The following is a 15,072-nucleotide window of genomic DNA, read 5'->3' on the forward strand; positions in this document are numbered from 1 at the left end:
ACGGAGTAAAACGGATTTATTTGGGGTTTGGATCCCATTGGGAACTGGATGTCTGGGTGCTGGAGATAGGTAACGTCTGGAGTGGTTTTCAGTTAAAGTCTGCAGTTTTCGGGGCGTGGACCAGACCTGGGTCTGTGTTGCAGCAAAGTAGCGTGTCTGGCTCAACAAGGCAGGGCTCTGGAATCCCAAGCTGATGGGGAAAAGGGGCTCAGAGATAGTTTCAGCACACCAGGTAACAGCCCCAAGGGGGTCTCTTTGACCGAACTCATCACAAACTCTTAGAGAGACAAGATGGGTGTGGTAATATATTTTTATTGGACCAACTTCTGTTGGTGAGAGACACCTGAAGAAGAACTCTGTGTAAGCTCAAAAGCGTATCTCTTTCACCAGTAGAAGTTAGTCCAATAAAATATATTACCTCACCCATGTTGTTTTTCTAATATCCTGGGACCGACAGGGCTATGACACACTGCATGTAAGAACTCTTGTTTAGCATGATTGCATAAAACCAGTGTGAATTAAATGCCCCCAATTGATCAACGTTCTAAATGTCCAAATTTAATGTCTATATTCAGATATACTAGCTGCAGTTATGAATATTTGTTTTGTAAAAGTTCACTCTTTTAGTGCTGCATTTACTTCTCAGCCATAAACTATGATGATTCTTTGCTCCGTTTTCCATTATGCATGACTTTGGCTTTATATAATTATGCTAGTAAAATCATGATGCTGCAGAATGTCTCTTTGAGATGTGAGGTTAGCACATAGTATTTATTCACTAGGTACCCCCATAAATGGAACATGGGCATTTTTAAAGTCTGAAGCAGAATCTGGCTGCAATTTCACGTTTTATTTTATACTCAGGATGTATTAATGCCATCTCAACATATCTGCTGCGGACACCAACAGATTAGCTGCTGTCTTTGGGCTAGGGAATTATTGAGTTTACAATCTGAATGTAGTCTTGTGTACTCATTTTATGTGATTTAAGATGTTCGTCTAATGCATTCTGGACTGCTTATTCAAGTTCATATTAACCAGCTTTTGTCATTAAATACTTTAAGATGCTTTTTAAGAACTGTGTGGATTGTTCTTGTAGTCTTTTAAAGTTTGTTACTGCAACATTTAAAAAAAAACAATTTTGTGTTGAACAGTACTGAATCACTGTATCTTGCAGATATGCTACAGGCTACTTCAATATCATTTTTGATAAAAATGTTCAAACTACAGTACCTAAAAGAACTTCAGCCCACTTCTATTTATGTTCCCTTTTCATCATGTGTCAATATAGAACAGGGGTTCTCAAACTGGGGGTTGGGACCCCTCAGGGGGTCTTGAGGTTATTATATGGGGGGTCGTGAGCTGTCAGCCTCCACCCCAAACCCTGCTTTGCCTCCAGCACTTATAATGGTGTTAAATATTTTAAAAAGTGTTTTTAATGTATAAGGGGGGTTGCACTCAGAGGCTTGCTTTGTGAAAGGGATCACCAGTACAAAAGTTTGGAACCCCTGGTATAGAACTTAGCACAATTGGTCGTAATATTGATTGGTGCCCCTCGTGCAATGCAAATAAGATAATAATAGTTTTAATAATAATAGTTTTAATATTTTAGTCATGCCAGTTTGTGATCCTAGAATTTCTGAAAGGTCCGGGGGGGGGGTAAATTTTCACAAGTGTCCATAAGGAAAAGATGTTAAAATTTATTTAGGTGTTGCAAGATGCCTATATACCTCCAGTGGGATTTTCATTCTCCAATTTTTAATGAGCTCCAACAACTATTCAAATGTGTTAACAATGTCTAGCATCAAGTGGTGTGTGTTTTGTGATCAGCTATGATATTTCCTCCTTTTTTCTTTCAATTTAATAGAGTGTACACAATTTTTTTAGGTTAGTATTTTCTGGTTTGTGGCAATACAGTTCTTGGGCTGGGATTGAGTTTATGTCCACATAAGGATCAGGTAACATAGTACAGTGAATCCATGTAACAGCTTGTTCATTATTTTTATTTTTGTGCTTGTCACTGCATAGCACAAAACTCATGTCGTGAATTCTGCATTTGTCAGCATGAGGAAAATAAATAGTAATTATGAGGCAGACATACCAGCAGCCATATGAGTTAAGTATTTAACATTCAGATAAAGGGAACAAAATGTTCTTCTATTTCAGGTAATTGTAATGGTTGCATGATATTTATTTTCCTTCTGTACAATACCTATTCTTGATTAAGTGAAGGTTTCTGTAGTCCTCTGTTGTCACTTTAAACCCCTGGGATCTGTAAATGTAGGTACAGCATTAACACTTGGCTTCTGATCTCAGCTGACGAAATAGGCTGATAATTGTGGCTGCTGCGAATGACCACTGTAGGGAGAAGGAGGCAGAAATCCTTGTACTACAGGTACAATGTTTCTAGAAGATAATGCCTAATAGAGTTTAAAGGACTGATTTGCGTGTAAGGCTCTTGTCTTGTGCTGGGAATGAGAGAAGCAATATATATGGAGAAAGAGTACTGTGAAATGATTAGAAGTAACATAAACAGTGAAATAATTATGGCAAACCTATCATATCTGGCCACAGTACTCTTACTGAAGGAATATTGGGACTTGGAGAAACCATCCTCAAACCACTCATTGTCCAGCTTCCTCCAGGACACAACAGACTTCCTCCGGAAACCACATTATCATTGTCACCTCCCTATACACCAACATCCTTCACAATGATGGCATCTCTGCGGGCCTCAAGTATTTACAAGATAATGGACAACCCTCAGATAACCACCCCAAACACATTGCCAAACTCATCTATTTCATCCTCACACATAACAATTTTATATGCAACAACAAACCATGGGAACAGCCAGGGACACTAGGATGGTTTCCCCAGTATGCCAATCCCTTCACGGGCCACCTTGAAGAAGAATTTCTGAACAAATGCACCATGAAACCAATTATATACTTGAGATACAATGATGATATTTTCATCCTTTGTACAGATGACCTAAACTCCCTCACAGATTTCCACCACAACTTCAGCAACCACCACCTTTCCCTTTAAACTCTCTCTGCACCATTCCCACATTAGTATAAACTTCCTGGACACCACAATCAGCTTAAACAATGAAACCCTACAGACAGATATACAAGAAACCCACGGATCACCACACCTACCTTCACAGTTCTAGTAACCACTCCAAACATATCAAGAAGAAATCTGTTATCTACAGCCTGGCACTCAGATACCCCAGAATATGGTCAGAGGAGAAAGTCCGGGATACACACCTTAACAAACTTAGACACCTTCACCAAACAAGGACACTCCACCAGAAAAGAAGATGGCATAATGTAACAGGCTGTCCAAATACCCCATGAGAGCCTGATTCAATAGAGATATCAAACCCTCTCCAAGCACATACCCCTAGTTGTCACTTATCACCCTGCACTGGAACCACACAGAGCATCATGAAACAATTATAACACATATTTGACGGGGAACAATCTTGAAAGAAATCTTTCCTGAGCCTGCTCTTTTGGCCTTCAAACAATCCCCAGCGTCTTCAAGTTCATCATCAGAAGCAAGCTCCCCACAGACCAGGATACATAAATTCAAAGCGGCACCAGGCCCTGCCAGAACAACAGATGCAAAACCTGTAGATGTATTTCCACAATGATCAGCACTCCACACAACACATCTTTCAAGATCCCTGGGACCTATGCATGCTATCACAACTTGTGGTGTACCTCTTCCAGTGCACTAAATAACCCAATAACAACTGTGTGAAACAAGACAATCACCATGCTCTCGAATGAACCTACACAGAAAAATGATAAGACAAAAAACCTATTTCACCTGTGAATGAATACTTTTCTCAAAGTGATCACTCTATATCTGACCTCTGTTCTAATCCTCAAAGGAAACCCGTACAACATCTTCAAAAGATAAGCCCTGGACGCTTAAATTCATAACTTTGCTAGACACTAAAAATCAGGGACTGAATGGATACATTGGATTTATGGCTTATTACAACAGTCTATAACCCACTACCTCCCTCACTCCCAGCTTTTTCCCCCTCTTTCCCCATAATGACTGGAGCAGTGAATGGGTCACTTCACTTTGAATGGTCCCTTGAAATATTTAACTATTTATGCTAAATAATCTATTTCACTTTGTATTTAGCTGTGACATACTGAGTACATTGGCTAGACCTGAAGAAGAGCTCCATGTAAGCTCAAAAGCATCTCTCTCTCACTGAGAGAGGTTGGTCCAGTAAAAGGTTACCTCACACACATTGTGTCTCTAATAATTTGCCATGAAAGTCATCGAGTGTCTGGGCCAATCTTCTGTCTGTATGTATTTCTCTGTATTTATTTTGCTCTATTATAAAGTACATTGATCTCTACTGTATGACATTTAGCCTTATGATGAATGAGCTGGTGCAGTAGAATAACAATGTGACATTCCTAAGGAGAATAGGGCCTGAACCAAAGCTATTGAAGTCAGGGTGAGTCTATCCATTGACTTCAATGCTTTTTAGATTGGGTCCATATTGCAAACACATTGGACCCAGTACGGCAGTGCTTCAGAGACTAGCACAGTTGCTGTTGACCTCAGTGGCAGTTTAGTCTGAGCATGGACTGAAAAAGAACTGCAGAATTGGGCCGATTATGTTGTCTGGTGTAGATTCACTAATATGGCACTTGTTGCAAAAATGTATATGTTGTCTTCATTTAGAAGAATGTATTATCAACTAAACAAGTAACTGAATGGTCTGGCTTTATCCTAGTCATACTGAATGTAATAGTGCCTGGAGTTGAACATATATTAGATCACCTTTTTTCTCTTCTTCTTTTTTTAAATCACTGTCCTTCCCCCATATTAATCTTGTTGTAAATAATGGCATGCAAGATTAAATACACAGAGACAAAATGCAAGATTATTCACTATGTTTTTAAGCAACATTTCAGGTGATTCTGGGAGTGGCTAATTTCAACGATTTGCCTCTAACCTTTATACCCCCGTGGGGAATGGGAACAGCAGAATATCAGACAACGCAAACTCCAGCTGGAGCCCACCCAAGTGAATATGAATTGTCTGGCTATCCACTGGCTATACCACCAGCATGTTCACTTTGCCTCTTTCTAAATGGTAGACACACATTTTGGAGGCCGTCTGGGCAGTACATTTAAGATTTACATGGGTGTGGATGTCCCTTCAGGACTTGATCCACAGTCCTTCTATCTTCTCAGAAACTGGTTCTTTAGTTGAACTACATGGAGATGGGTGTTGGGGGCAGAAGCATGATGCCAACAGATTGCGCTATTATGTCCGTCTTCTCAAATTTGGTTTTCACCTTGATGATTTCCAAAAGTGTTGTGTCTCACAAACCCTGAGTATCCAGTTGTAGCTGTAACATACAACAAAAATCAATATGAAAATCTTGAAAGAAAACAATAAAGGAAATGAAGTAACCAAATCCCAGATCCTGACTTTCTCAGCTGGTCTTTGCCCACCCATAAAAATACTTACCAGTTTGTGAGTGGTTTAAGTTCTGCCCAAATTCCTTTTTTATCCAAAGTTTCCCAATATTTATATCTTATATGAATCGGACAATAAATATGTATTGATTGTTGGTATGAAAAACAAAGCATGTAGTCCTAATTTAAATTGGAGATAAAACTACTGTTGTTTTGTTTATGCTTCACCTTTAGTTTTGCAGAAACACAAAATATATATTCCTGTGAGAAGACATTACAAGAACAAAATGATAATATTACAGATAGCAATAGTCACATTTTTGATGTAATATAAATACTCATGATCCTGCAAGAAGAGTGCCAAAAAAGAAGTGGCAAATAAAGTTTTACTTAGGTTATTAGTTCATTTAATTTTTCTGTAGCTCAGTTCAGTCAAAGGGGCAATTTTAATTTTTTTCCTCCAGGCATAGCTCTGTTAATTTCATGCAGCTAACCTGTGGAGTAAGATACATGAGTGCAGGCGAGATAATCTGGCCTTCTGGATTTAAACAAGAGCAGAATTTGGCCTATGGTGTTTATCCAGTCTGTGGGCCAGGTTCTTATCCTCTTACTCATGTTGAGTAGCACCGCTCTCCACAAATAATCCTGCTGATGTCAGTAGGGCTATTTAAGTAAGGTGCATGTGGGAAGGACTCAGCATGTGGAGGTGTATCAAAAACTGGTCATCGATGGTTGTATGAATGTGTGCCTTATCACAAGAGGGTGGGGGAAGCTAGCATAAGACACTGTCATTCTGCAGCAGGGGCGGCTCTAGGAATTCCGCCGCCCCAAGCAGGGTGGCGTGCCGCAGGGGGCATGCTGCCGGTCGCCGGTCCCGTGGCTCCGGGGGACGTCTTGCAGATGTGCTGCGGGAGGTCTGCTGGTCCCGCGGCTCCGGTGGAGTATCTGCAGTCATGCCTGCGGGAGCTCCGCTGGTCCCGCGGCTCCGGTGGACCTCCCGCAGGCATGTCTGCGGAAGGTCCGCCTGAGCCAACTGCCGCCCTGCTGGCAAAATGCCGCCCCACACACGCGTTTGGCGCGCTGGGGTCTGGAGCTGGCCCTGTTCTGCAGTGTACTTAATTTCTCAGTTTCACCATTGCTACAATTTAAAAGTGAAGGTAGTTTGAAGTTGTACACAGTATTGCAGAGACTATTAATTCAAAGAGCTTTCCTGTTGTTAATTTTTTAATCTAATCATTGATGTATCACCTAGGTTTGATAGCTCCCAATACCTTGGTTCAGTGTTGATGGCTGATCTTTCTAAATACTTGCTTTGCTTTCATATACAGGATGTTCTGAATAACTTGGGTTCCTGTGAGTTGGATGAAGATGACCTCATGCTTGATTTGGAATTCCTAGAAGAGCAGCATCACCATCGTTCTGGTAAGTCATACAAACATTGGATATTTACAACTTGAATATTATTTATGTAATGTAACATAAAAGAAAAAATTAAGTGCACTTACTTAGAAGTAATAAAAATTAATTGGGGTGGAGGAGAGGATTATGCATCTAGCAGCTTAATGGTTCTAATTGCCTTTGGGAACTGGCATGCAGGATATCATGCTCTTTACACTTCAGTTGCTGATTCCTTGCTTAAGATCATTTGAGATGCTGTCATTACTTGGAGATCAAGCCTTTTTACTATGGATCACTTCATACGGCCAATTATCACACTGAGGCAATTTTTACAGATGCAAAAGAATTCCAGTTGCACAGCATCAAGGACAGAATCATTTAGTTTTCCAGATGGTTAAAATGACTAGTGCCTACCACGGAGCCACCAAAAGGCCACCACAGATATTAGTGAGCCCATTTTGTGTGTGTTTTACAATATGTCTTAGCATGGTGCTTAACCCTTTGTCACACTTACTTTCAATTAATGTTTACTAATATAGCTACAAAGAATATGAACTTCTCTTCTTGTTTTTATGTGCAATTTGATCTTCTTTTTTACTTTTAGTTAAATACTGTGTAATCTGAATTAATTCCAAATGACCAGAGCTGTTGATGGTAGGCAGCTAACAAACACTAATGCTTGTAACCACAGTCAACTCAGATTGTTTTCAGAGCCATGTTGTAACAGGAATAAATGAGATCTTGATATGTACTGGCACCTCACAGAGTGGAATTCAGCATTCACTGAGCTTTGAAATTAAGTCATTTAGGCCCAGATTTTTAAAGGCATTTAGGAGTTGCTGCACTCAGTATTGCCTGACTGATTTAGGAGCCTGTCTCATTTTCAAAAGACTAAATCTTCTGAAGCATCTAAATCCTCTAAAAATGAGGCTTTGGCTCCTAAATCAGTTAGGCATTACACTTCTGAGCACAGCAACACCTAAATACCCTTGGAAATCTGGGCCTAAATGACTTAATTGAAACCTGATTGAAGTCAGTGGACAGAGTCCCAAATACTTCCAAGAGCTTTGGATCAGGCCCATAATGCATATGAGATTTACTCCTTGCAACAAGTAGAGCTGTGTTTCTGTAGCTGTTCGTGACACACTGTCTGACCTAGTAACAATAAAAATTGGTTGAACTGTGTTCACATGGTGTTTTTCTGCAACACAGTTGGATAAAACATGCATGCAAGACACTTAACATGCTGCTAACACTATTTGCATCACTGCATTACGGGGAAAGACTGAGTAGCTATTCCATAGTGTATCAATAGGAAGCAGAGTAGCCAGAGGACATGCATATGGAACAGCAGTACCAGCAGTACATGGTCCTACTTGCACTATCCTACTGAGTGGAGGGAGGATGAACCGAACTGGGTAAACAAGGACAGAGTCCTATATAAACAGCAAATTAACAGTGCTACAAACTGGTTATAGCAGGGGTGGCCAACTTGAGCCTGAGAAGGAGCCAGAATTTACCAGTGCACATTGCCAGAGAGCCACAGTAATACTTCAGCAGCCCCACATCTGCTCCCACCCTCCAGCCCCCAGCGCTTCCCACCCACCGGCAGCCCCGCCTATCAGTGCCTCCCGCCTGCCGCAATCAGTTGTTTCACATGTGCAGGAGGCTCTGGGGGGCGGGGAGAGGAGTGAGGGCATGGCAGGCTTGGGGGAAGGTGTAAGGGCCTTGGGGGAAGGGATGGATTGGGGTCAGGGCCTGGGGAGGGGGTTGAGCAGTGAGCACTACCCGGCACATTGGAAAGTTAGCATCTGTAACTCCAGCCCCAGAATCCGTGCCTATGCAAGGAGCCGCATATTAACCTCTGAAGAGCTGCATGCGGCTCCGGACCCCCAGGTTGGCCACCCTGGGTTATAGGAAGACATCTCTCTGTGAATAGGTGTTGGTTGAAGGTGATCTATCTACTTAACTCTAAAGGTTAAAATAACAAATCTTACCTTCTAACACTTCAAGAAATCAGAACAATTATGCTTTTATTCCTTCCTTGGATTTACTGGATTACATTCCTGTACATTAAAACTCATTAAAAGTAACCAGAAGATCATATTTATTCTCTTGTGAAATTGTCAAGTTATTGTGAACTTCATTTGAAATTCTGAAAAGGGAAATTCTGATCCTAAAAAAACCTGCTGCTTTTGCAGCCTTAAATAGTAAAATTAAAAACAGCTGCTAGTCTGACTTTGACTGCTATGAGTTTTGAAGCTGGGAGCCACAATGGTCTGCTGAGAGAATTCCAGAATTTCTGTTGGCCGGTGTAGTGAGGCAGAGTGGCCGCCCTCTGGACTGGAGAGCGAGGGACCACTACACGCCCCTTGGTGGGCGGAGCCGAACTTGCCCCGCCTCCCCTCGCTAGAAGGACCGAGGTGGGACAGGAAGTATAAAGGGAGGGCCCTGCAGCTCAGTTGAGTGGGAGCCAGCAGACTAGATGGGCACCTGCTGTGGCGCCCAGGAGCTGAATCTATGCTCTGCCACTCCCTGCCCCCAGAGGAGACGGACCCAGATGAGGGGTTACCGGGACTACCATCGGCCGTCTACCCAGAGGAGCCCGAGGACTGGTGGATACCCAAGTACCAAACCCTGGGGAGGGTAGGAAGTAGCCCAGGGGCAGCCGACGACTGGCCGGCTACAGGGCTGACCACTTCTAGGTTGGTGTGTTGCAGCTGGATCCCCACGGGCTCGGGGGCAGACCTCTCTGCCACTGCTAGGGCCCTGGGCTGGGACGCGGTGGAGTAGGGCGGGCCTGCATCACCCTGTCCCCCAAACCCCAGGGTGGTAGACTCCTCACCTTAGGTCACGAGGCCTGTGGTCCCTGAACATCCCTGTCAGCACCCTAGACTGCCTGCTGGGTTCTCAATCCCTTTTGGAGCCCCCGAGATGGTGTGGGTGCTCACCCCTACCTGAATCCCGAGACTGTATGGGTTTGCTGGCTGCCTGAGCCCAAAGCCAGGCTAAAGCCTGTTCCCTGCTCAGCCCCACCCAAAAGGCTACAGACTGTATATTTGCTGGCTGCCTCGACCCAGAGGCATAGGTGATAGCCTTCTACTAGCCCGGCCCTGCCCGAGGGCAGGGACCTCAGACTGTTAATTGGTGTCAGCCCCAGCTGAGTGGGCTGTGGGCTAAAGATTAGGTCAGAGTGCCCCCACCCAAGGGTGGGGACAGGAGCCTGGACTATTGTTGTGTGGTTGCTTTTGTTAGACGGACTCTGACCAGGTGGCCTGAGCCTGAATACTATTGCTGCTACAATGAGGCAGAATGACTTCCATACCTACTGGAGAGCAAGAGACCGCTGCACCAGTCCCTGAGTTCTAGTCAAATTAATAGTTATAAGAGAAGAGGTATTACAAATAGGAATTGGTCTTTTTAAAAATTACAGTTATTACCTGCAATTAGCTAAACATAGATTAGTTGATATTTCAAGTAGGGCCCTAGTACTGCTATAGTTTGTAATTGTTAGATGTCTTCTTGGAATCATCCAAAATGTTAGAATCCAGATGTTGTAGAGATGGTGTTTGATTCATTAGCTGTGTAGTACCTCAGTGAGAATTTGATTAATGTGCCTTATTATTTTGCAAGTGGAACTTCTGATTCAATTACATCTCATCAAAAGTATAGAGTATGCACCACAGTGAGTCGTGGATGATTTGAATGAGCATATTCTTTAACAAAATTAAACTTTCTTGTGAGCATTTCCCTGCACTGTAATGCTCTCTCTCTAATCTAAAAGTTTCTCTTGGGATCAGCCTCCCTGTTACAAGGTTCAGAAGGGCTGCAGCTAGCCAATCCTGATTACAAAACGAGTAACTGGCTCAGAGATCAAGATGATAGCGCTACAAAGAGCAGCAGAAGGCTGCAAAAGAAGGAGAGAACCTCAGAAAATTGTAGAGAGACTACAAACAGTATGAAGGGCTCCTGCAGCGACGATCTAGAAACCAAGGGTGCTGGAGATGAGAGAAGCCCAGACAGGGAGGCTCCAGTGGGGAAACCTGGATGGAGTCTGGGCCTTAAGACGGGCTGTGAAGAAAAAGAGCTCCAGCTGTGATTTTTTGTGTGGTGATGGACTTTATTTTGGGACCCAGAGGAACGTTAAGAGCTATTTCTGTTGTTAAACTGGCCCCCAGCAGGGCTGGTATTAACCAGAGAGAAGCTCATGTGCAGTTGTTAAGGGGCCCTGGAGAATGGAAAGAGAAACAGTGTGTCACAGGGCCCCCTTTGGCCACAAGGGGGTGCTCTCAATAATGAGTAAACAGTATTTTTAGCTCCATATCACAGGAACCAAAGTGCAGCCATAGCATATAACTGATTTCTAATATGGTGCCTAGTACTGAGGATATCAGAAAAACAGAATGTCGTAAGAAGAATTATTGTGTAGAAACTAGATAGAATATTTGTTGCAATAAGAATAGCCAGAATGGTTAATATGTCTGATTGCCAGGGGAGAATTCCTTTTTTAAGGCAAAAGCAAACAGCAAAACTACCAGTACTCACTGTGGCTCTAATATGCCAATGTACATTTCTTAGTAACAGTGTTAATGCCATATTTGGATTCTAGGACCCAGATCCCAGAGAAGGTTTTGTGCTTGCAGTTCCTTACTCCCAACTGATTCTCCTGTGGTTCTGCTCAGGTATTAAGGTCCACATTTGCAGCTCCCTTTGCAGGATCATGCCCTTACACACTTATTTGTAAATAGACATTTTCTACACCTGAAAATTATTCAAACATAAGTTAATGTTTACAGCTCAGGTAACTTCAGGGCTTGATCCTGCATGAGATATGTGGTGCAAACCAACACATAGCTTCGAAAAACAGGCTATACTCACATGTGAGTAAGTGCACGAGCCTGTCTTCCATAATTCACAGTGAAGCAAGCCCCACAGAAGAGAGGAGGATCAAGTCTCTTGTGCTAAAGGGGCCACCACCCTATTCTACCCCATAAATACACTTTATGGAAAATGATGTAAACTTGTTTTCAGAAAGAAAGACAATGCAAAAAACATATTCAGAGCAATACAAATACCCCAGAGCTTTTCATATAACCTCCATTAGAAAAACAAATTCCATAATAACAGCACTGGTCCTTCTTCTGTGTGGTATCCCTTGTTTTCTTGTTTATGAAGGATAGAAGATAAAAGCGCTCTTAAAAATATAAAGTACCCCAGTTATTTTTTAATAGGTAACACAAAGCATGCCCAGAAAAATGACTATTTCCCATCTGAAGCTCTTAAAAAAAAATCTAAAGCTCTGTCATGATTTTAAATTACTTGTATACATTGCATGTGACCAGAATCATGATCACTTCTAAACTGAGCTGCCTATTAAAAAAAAAAAAAAATTGAAGTGCCCCAATAATTTTATAATGTTTTTAAATTGCAGAAGCCTGGGAATGTTAATCAATTTTGCAATGAAAGTCCTGCTTAAAAGACACAAAAGGGGGGAAAGTTCTGCAATTTTAAATATAAATGTACAGAATGGACTCATTTAAAGCCGCCAGAGTGTAGTTTCATAAGTATTTAAATCTGGAAGCGAGTCACAGTCTAATACAGAAGTCTGAAACCTATTGATTAGTATAAGATGGAACCTGTCAAAAATCAATGCCAAAATGTTCAGAATTGGGTACTTATATTTAGCTACCCAAATTCATTTCTAGGTGCTTAAGTTGAAGCTGCCCGTGCTCAGCATCTCTGAAAATCAGACTCCTTATTTCGGTACCTAAATATGGATTTAAGCAGCTGCTTTTAAACAACCAAGTTTGACCATTTTGATAAGATCCTCAGCTGGTGTAAACTGGTGTAGCTGGTTTAAATCAGCGAAACAGTGCCAATTTATAGTAGCTGAGGATCTGGTCCTTTGACCCTATATTCTAAATAAAAACTTTTAAAGAATTTAACACTTCCAGTTAACTAAACAAAATAACCTTTATGTGCAGAGATGGAGCATATAAGATAATTAATGCTGCTTTGTTCATGTTCAGAACACTTGCCTGCTGCAGCTAAGGATCGAATTCCATGGTTCAGTGCATGAACTGATTGCTGCAGGGGTCAGGAAGTATTTTCTCTCTTCTCCCCCCATGTAGTAGTAATAGTAGAAATAATAATATTTAGCAGTGATGATGTTAGCTAGCTAGTAGAGTAAAGGGGGAAATGGGCATCACCATTATAAAGCACTAAATATACTGGTAACTGTCAAAGTGCAGGAGATCAGCCTTGATGGATCACTGATCCAACTGGTACAGTGTGATGAGGATTATGATCCTGTAGTGCATAAATCCTTAATAAGTTAGTTACAGTTAGTAGAGACCTGTGAGGTGGCCTGACAAGCTCTAGAAGCCAAAATCAACATAGTTAAGGTAATGGTCATCCTTCTTGAAAATACAGTATAGAAACTGTCTACGCAGATCAGAGAAGGTACTTTTTTAATGGACTAGGTGAGGTTATGTGGCACCTCCCTATTAACTGTTCCCCATTAGAATATCTCCTGAAGCTGCTATTAAAAATTTATAATAATATACTAGACTTAATGTTTCTAGCCGTGTTAATTCCCAGGATATTCTCTAAACCTAGAGTAAGACATGTTCCCTCTCCTGATGAGTATACAATCCAAGATTGTCAAGAGAAGAAGAGATGAGGAACTATCGTTCTGGTTTTATATTTTTTAGTGGGATTTTTTGGTATGTGCAATATGTAGATATATTTTGACTGGAAGGGATTATTAGCTATATCAACTTATGATGTACAAATATTTATGTTAAGATATGGCACTGATTTTTTTTATTCTTTCTGTGTGAAAAATAAGAGTAAATAGGTCAATTTTTTACTTTTTGGTTTAAAGTTTAACAATGTGATGCTGTAGTTATTTAATACTGCAGATAATGAGAAGACAATGTAAAATGTCAGTGAAATAATTAGGGCCCATGGGTTATTCTACTACCACACACTGATGTTAGATATATGTAGTTTTTATTTTGTGTGCATTAGTAGGATCAGAGTGTTTTGGGTTGTAGCATTGTATCAGAATACAGATATTTGTTTCTCCTTACTAGCCAGATCTCTAAAAGATAATGGAATATTATAAATTCTCTAGGGCAAGATAGAATATAGCTTCTGCTTTTCATTTGGATAAAAGATTTAATTATTTTTTGAATGGCAAATTAAAATTGTCATACCAGACTCTGATCTCTTTCACTTCTTTTAATAAGATATTCAAATTCACAATTATCAAGCTCTATAACAAGAACAATCCAGTGTATTTGTTTGCATTGTGTTAAAAAGTGACAGTTGTATTAGATGGGCTTATCAAGTTTTTAAAACCTAATAGGCCTTAGGCCAATATCTGTTGATACTCAGCCAAATGAAAATGTTGGTGTAATGGCCCAGTGATGTCAATTAAGAATTAATTAGGTAGTTGCTAAATTATTTTGAATTTGATGAACAAGCAGTGTGGAAATTGTGCAGTGAATTAGGAGCTCCTCCTGTGACTATTAATTAAAGGTAGTAATTTTTGTTATTAATTTTTAATGGGTAGTAGCACAGCTCAGCTGAGACGGAACCCCATTGGTTTTGAATATAGAACCAGCCCTCATACAAGGATAAATATAAAGAACAACTGCTGGGTAGTGTAGCCTATAAAGATAATGTTTGACTGTATTTATAGGAAAATGTGTTGAAATGTAAGTAGGCCCAAAAATCTATTTCCTAAAAATAGGCTTTACTCATATTTTGCCAGACATCACTTGATAATTGTCAAGTGATATAAGAAAATTCAGAGGAAAATTGAAAATAAGTTAGGCTATAATCTTGGTCACATTGTAAGCATTTTTTGGTCCTAGTTGGTTTTTACAAGTGTTTTAGACAAAATGTTAATGTTTTGAAAAATGCTATCTGTATTGATAGTTATTGGTATGACATTTAAGCAGGTGTTAATGAAAGATGAGTTTAATGTTAAAACAGGCAGTAAGAAAGTAGAAAATATTTAATTATGGTTAAAAAGGTGGGTTAATTAATGCTAATTAATTAAGGGACTGTGACTGGGTGAAGACCTCCCACTGCCGGAGACCTCAGGGTCCTGCCACACTCAGTCCCAGAGAAGAGCAGAAGAGAAGTCCTTCAAGTGGCCTAGTGTGGCTGTGGCGGAAATCAGAAGGGCAGCAGG

At 40.9% G+C, this 15,072-nt stretch overlaps 1 protein-coding gene across 23 annotated transcripts in view; it reads left to right on the forward strand.

Moving 5' to 3' along the window:
* Positions 1–15,072, forward strand: part of CCSER1 (coiled-coil serine rich protein 1) — a 1,061,579-nt gene that overhangs the window by 183,374 nt on the left and 863,133 nt on the right. For all 23 annotated transcript variants that reach the window (XR_005599010.1, XR_005599009.1, XM_039539953.1 and 20 more), the window contains exon 4: positions 6,797–6,890. Coding sequence is in view for 21 of the 23 variants with exons in the window: in XM_039539953.1 (XP_039395887.1) it covers positions 6,797–6,890 (94 nt within the window). In the remaining 2 variants the exon portion in view is untranslated. The remainder of the gene's footprint in view (positions 1–6,796; positions 6,891–15,072) is intronic.

Source organism: Mauremys reevesii, linkage group 5, assembly GCF_016161935.1.
Source record: "Mauremys reevesii isolate NIE-2019 linkage group 5, ASM1616193v1, whole genome shotgun sequence".
NCBI lineage: Eukaryota > Metazoa > Chordata > Testudines > Geoemydidae > Mauremys > Mauremys reevesii.